Here is a 6,391-nt window from a genome sequence, read left to right on the forward strand (position 1 = left end):
TTAAATCAGCCATATGTTTTTCTTCGATTCTCTTCATACCAACAGTTTTGTGTTGGCGTTAGGTTTAGCGACAACAGATGTCAAAATATGTAATGGATTATTATATTACAATTGCACACACAATGCAGTTAATGTTTATACATGATTATTTACAATTAATAATCTCACTTATATATATATATATATATATGATTACAAATGAACAATGCTTACCATCAAATAATCCAGTATCTTCTGTTGTTTTGAGATATGTGACTGAAAAACAAACACAGAAATCAAGTGTAAAGTGTCTCTGAAGTGGCTGCAGTATTCCATTAAATCAGCAAGCAGAAAGTCTCACCAAGGGCCCAGATGGCGGCTCCCAGCCCTCCCAGTATGATCAAGATCAGAGCTACCACAGCGGCCACCCGACACCAGCTGAAGATGCTCATCCCTGGATTTCCTGTAGGACAGAAACCCAGACGAAGTGTATACTTATAGAAGTAATGTAAGATTTTGTGAACCTTACAATACATGCCTGTGCGCAAACACATAAATCATGACAGAGCTGATGAAAATAACAGAACCATGAATGAGATCAATAGTCCAAAGTCATCAATTCCTCACTGCTAAAGTAAACGTGGGACTTCATCTCGGTGCCATGATCAGCTCTCTCTCTCTCCACACACACACACACACACACACACAGAGAGAGAGAGAGAGAGAGAGAGAGAGAGACCAGTGTCAGCATGTTCCCAGAGATGTAACCATGTCCGTGGTAAGTGACCAATGCCACAAAGACCTGCATGCGCTGAGCAGTCACCACAGCTACTGTTTACAAGCATTTCATTCTACTAGGACCAGTATTGCTCATTCATAACCATTATCATCCTAGATAAAACACATAAACATACAAATATGACTTTGATATACAAATGTGGTGTCCTGCTTCTCAGATATTTGTCCTGAAATAAAAAGACCCTAATAAAAAACAAGTGTTTCCTATAAGATGCTTAGTTTCAGAGAAAAATTCAAGTTAATTATTATAAGTATATAATTATTAATGATATACTGTATTAACAGCTCTATATTTATTTATTTTTAATTTAATTTAATGTATAATATAAATGAAAATAATTTAGGTATATTATAAATATATTAAATATAAATATAATATACCTTTTATTTATATGAATTGAATTCATATACACATCTGGGATCGTAAATGCATCTTTCTACTCTTCTTAAGTTTACATTTTGTTTTTCCTTTTATTCAATGCTAACAATATGCCAGTATAAGGAGAAAAGATTTCCTGCATGTGTAAAATGCTTCTTCTGTCAAAAATAATATTTTTAAGAAAATAATGTACAAGTCTCGTGAGCTAAAAAAGGGCAACCTCTGAGCAATAAATCTGCAATAAATCTTCCTTTGGGAGTATTAGGAAATATGCACATCAGATTCAAACCTGCATTCCCTACAAATTTGCAAGCACATGCATTACCGTACCAATGAGCCATGGCTTCAACCATGTGTAGGATTTTGTGATTGATGGGTTTCAGATTCTGGTGAAATGCGCAGGCGTTTCTGCACATGCGGCTGCCATGTAGATCATCACAAAATGTGTTTTCCTGACTGTGAGGAGCTTGTGCAGAAGCTCTGGTGTGATGATTAACAGTTGGCCCATGCAACATCAGACGACTGCAGAGACTGTGCTGTCTGATAAGCCCAGAGCAAACAAACACACAAAACAGGTTGCTGCAGCTCTGCAGCAGGACTGAACGCACAAGCCTTTGGGTCATAGGGACATTTTACGTAGAAACATCTATTTACAGTATTTAAAGGTGCTTACGATCCTCATGACCCAAACAAGCACAAAAAAATGTTTAAAGCAAAAAATGCTAAAGTTTTAAATTACTTGGTCTACCCAAAAATTAAAATTCTGTCATCATTCTTTCTTCTGTGGAAGACAAAAGAAGATATTTTGAAGAGCATTTCGGCTCCCATTGACTTCCATATTATGGACAAAAAATAATATGGAAGTCAACAGGACCCAGAACGGTTTGATTACCAGCTTTCTTCAAAATATCTTCTTTTGTCTTCCACAGAAGAAAGAAACACATACAGGTCTGGAATGACAAAGTAAGTGAGTAAATAATGACACAATCTTCATTTTTTTTGGGGTGGATTGTCCTTCAGGGAATGATGTGTGATTTTTGCTGGGAAATTCGTTCATGCCGGAACTCGATGATTCATGCTCTCATCAGTTCTGAGGGAATCGCAGGTATGGTCGCAGATAATTTAAATAACACATGGAAAGAGATGTTAGACTGATATTTCTCACATGATGAGAAAAATTGTGGTGGGCTGCTGTTTTTCCTTTCACTGAATTAAATTTTAAACACCAAGAGCTGAGACCTGAAAGTCACTACAATTATTTCTTACATACACTACAGTATTTCCATTTCCATTTCAAATAAATTCTTTTGAACTTTTTATTCATAAAAGAATCCTGAAAAAAATAAAAATAAAATTAACATTAATAGTACAGTAATAATAATATGAAACGTTTCTTGAGCGGCAAATCAGCATATTCGAATGATTTCGAATGATGCTGAAAATTCAGGTTTAAATTACATTTTACAATATATATATATATATATATAAATAGAAAACAGTTATTTGAAATTGTAATAATATTTCACAATATTACTGTTTTTATTGTATTTTTGATCAAATAAATGCAGCCTTGGTGAGCATAAGACACTTCTTTCAAAAACATTTAAAAATCGTATACCGACCCCAAACTTTTGATTAATAGACTTATAGTACTTAGACAACTAGACCTAGTCAGATTAGACAGCATATTAAATGTGCATGAAAACGAGACAGTCTACAGTCTATAGCACACACTTTATAAAGAGTGTTTTTGTATACTGAAGTTTTGTTTTTTTTTAAAGAAAGTTTCGTCAACTGAACAATCGGTATGTTGTTAAACAACAATACAATCCATTGAACACATTTATTTCTATCACTCACAGCCTCATTTTAATTTCTGTCAAAAATTAAATATGCCGATACCCTAAGGTCTATAATGTAGAAAACCAGTTGTCTGTGTGATTTACACTGTTAAGTGGCATTCCAGAGAGCATCTAATAACACAACAAATTTTATTATCTAGAATAAAAGTTGGACTGAAACTATCTGAGAACTTTTTGCAGTTCTTTTTGTGAAATGTCTTAGTCATTGATGCAAGCTGTTAAACAATGAGCATGAAACATATCAGAGTATCAAGTGAAAATGAGACTGTCCATATCTCACCTTGACTCTCAACTGACTGGTGACGTTTCGTCCAAGCCCAGCTTTGAACAGTTACATTAGAGGTCAGAACAAAACTGAAACAGTGTGAAGTTTTCCTGTTTGCTCTCTGGTTTCATTCCTGAGGATTTCCCCACTGCCTCAGACCGTTTCTACAGCACCTGCCATGACCCATTTGACCGCAGAACAAGAAGTACTTTTGTCTGAATGGGGGTTTGTATGAGACAGAGCTTCTTCATGGTACACTGCTCTCTCTCTCTCTCTTACTCAAGATGGTCATACCTGGATGATTCAAGTTTTGCAGCCAAATTAAAATATCACAACGGCCTTTAGCTCACGGCTCTAAAATGGCCTCTACAATGAAACGCATCCACTATGAAGGACTGTTTTGGTCCTAAACTGCTAATCTACATCAAGCAAGCAGCATTTATGAAAAAACTGAATGAAAAAAAAAATGCAAGAAAAAAATGTATGTTATACTATACATACATAATGCATAATCCACAAAGGCCTTACAAAGTTCTTAAATCATAGCATAAAGTTTTAAACAGTAAAGGTTATTTTCATATTCTAGTTAAGTTTTTTTTTTTTTTTTTGCAATGGAGAGCTGTTGGCTAAAACTAAAACCATAAAAAAAAACTGTATTAAAATAAAGGTTCAGCTTTCCAAGAGTTCCCAACCTTGGGAACCTATTCCTGATTTCTTATCCATTTAGCCAATGACATAGAATTTGTCCCTACCATGTCCCCCTGCCAATAACCAGCGACTACTAAATTGCCCTTAACAATAATTTTGATCAAACAATTACATATGTATATGTAACCGCTGTTGTTGTAATTTCTGCCATATAGGTAATACCATTGATATCACCAGAGAAGTTAAAGTAGATTGCTAACTTTATGTTGTTGCACTGTTTTGTGTTCAACTGCTTCTCCCATTTGCTCTTTTCACATTGACTATCACTCTAGACTAATAAAATAAGATACAACGATTTCTCATATATTTATAACAATACATACTGATAAACTGAACATTCACTTCAATGTATGAGGTGACTGGATGCTTTCAACTGATTTCCTCTTGAACGGTCACCAACTGAATTGCAGGGGTCAAACTATTCAAAATATAGTGAATTAAGCTTCAAACTAATGCACAGTTGTTTCCATCTAACATGTATTCTGAGGTGCAGCTCCTCATATTTTTTGTGTTTTCCCTAGTTAGCATGAAAACCTGATACTTCACCTGAATATGTTCGTAATTTTGTGTTGGATGTTATCTTTGGAATGGGAATATTAATATTTTATTTGTAAACATCATACTTTTCTCGCTTATTTCAGTTAATGTCATAAAATTAGCGAGCTAAACCAGCAGTACACTGAAAAAAATTATACTACATTTTTTTTAAGGTAAGTGGTTGCAAACAATTTATTTTAGCTACATTTAAATAAAACATTTTTTTGAAAGTTTAGTCAACTAAATTTGCTTATTTAAATAAATAAACTACACACACATGCATGTATATATTTAAGAAAAAGATGTTATGTTTATATGTTCAATATATTTATATATAGTATAAAATACAAGAATATAAATATATACATGTAAATATTTTTTGTGTGTGTATTTATATATAAATAAATATACACAGTACACATACATATATTATGTAAAGAAAAACTTTTATTTTGTATGCGATTAATCGTTTGACAGCACTAGTACTTATGGTTAGGATTTGGTTTAGGGTTACTTGCATGCAATTATGCATCATTTATTGTTATAATAGTAAGTACATGTAACGTGTAACAAGGATACCTTAAAATAAAGTGTTACCCATTTGTTTTGTAAATTTAGAGTAGAAATAGCAAATACATTGTATGTAAATTATTATTTTTAATGCAAAAATGCAATTTGTCTTGCTGTACTGATACCTTGTATTGGATGCTTAATTAAAAATACTTTTTAAATGTTTTATTTAATCCCATAATAACAAAAAGAGGCATTTGCACATCACATTAATAATAACCTCATTAACATTGCAAACGAAAATGAACTTGCATAAACTGCAGATCCTTTATGTATTCTTTAAAGGGGTCATATGATGCGATTTCAAGTTTTCCTTTCTCTTTGGAGTGTTACAAGCTGATTGTGCATAGATAAGATCCCTAGGTAAGTGGTTGCAAACAATTTATTTTAGCTACATTTAAATAAACAAATTTAGTTGCAAGTTAGTCAACTAAATTTGCTTATTTAAATAAATAAACTATAATATATATAGTGATGGGTGAAATAACTCTAAATCAGTTAAACCATTGTGCCGCAAAATCATTTAGTGATATGAAGCGCTCCAATCGTATTGCTAATCATTTGATTTAGGGACTTCGGAGCGGGTTCGTGAATCATTTGATTTAGATCGGAACTTCGGAGTGGGTTTTCTAATTATTTCGCTTTCGTGCTCTGAAGTCCTGATCTGAAATGATGGTTCGCGAATCGGGACTTCATAGCACAGATCGCAAATCATTTGCATTAGATCGGACCTTCGGAGTGGGTTCTCGAATCATTTCGCGCTCTGAAGTCCCGATCTGAAATGATGGTTCGCAAATCATTATTCAGATCGGGACTTCGGAGCGCAGATCATGAATCATTTGATTCAGATCAGAACTTCGGAGTGTGGAGCGCAAATCATTTGAATAAGATCCGAACTTCGGAGCGGGGTTCATGAATCTTTTGATTCAGATCGGACCTTCGGAGCACAGAGCGCGAATCTTTTTTAATTAAACAGTACAAAACATCAAATCATAAGGCAGTAGGAAAATAGGGAAATTAGTCTAACCATGGTTTCGTTACAGTAAAAGTGTAGTAACCATGTTTTTTTGTATAACCACAGTTTTACTACAAATACCATGGTTAAAGGGGTCATATGATGCGATTTCAAGTTTTCCGAGAGAGAGAGAGAGCGAGAGAGAGAGCGCGAGAGAGTGAGAGAGAGAGAGCGAGAGAGAGAGAACGAGAGAGAGAGCGCGAGAGAGCGAGAGAGAGAGCGAGAGAGAGAGAGAGAGAGAGCGAGAGAGAGAGAGAGAGCGAGAGAGAGAGAGAGAG

The 6,391-nt window shown here is 34.4% G+C and overlaps 1 protein-coding gene across 3 annotated transcripts in view; it reads right to left on the reverse strand.

The window, feature by feature from the left end:
• hpn (hepsin) overlaps positions 1-6,391 on the reverse strand; it is a 20,771-nt gene that overhangs the window by 12,180 nt on the left and 2,200 nt on the right. For all 3 annotated transcript variants that reach the window (XR_001631733.1, XM_016458398.1, XM_016458397.1), the window contains exons 3-4: positions 341-442; positions 214-255 (exon numbers count right to left, since the gene is read on the reverse strand). Coding sequence is in view for 2 of the 3 variants with exons in the window: in XM_016458398.1 (XP_016313884.1) it covers positions 214-255; positions 341-442 (144 nt within the window). In the remaining variant the exon portion in view is untranslated. The remainder of the gene's footprint in view (positions 1-213; positions 256-340; positions 443-6,391) is intronic.

This window comes from Sinocyclocheilus anshuiensis, unplaced genomic scaffold (assembly GCF_001515605.1).
Source record: "Sinocyclocheilus anshuiensis isolate Anshui unplaced genomic scaffold, SAMN03320099.WGS_v1.1 scaffold267, whole genome shotgun sequence".
Taxonomy (NCBI): domain Eukaryota; kingdom Metazoa; phylum Chordata; class Actinopteri; order Cypriniformes; family Cyprinidae; genus Sinocyclocheilus; species Sinocyclocheilus anshuiensis.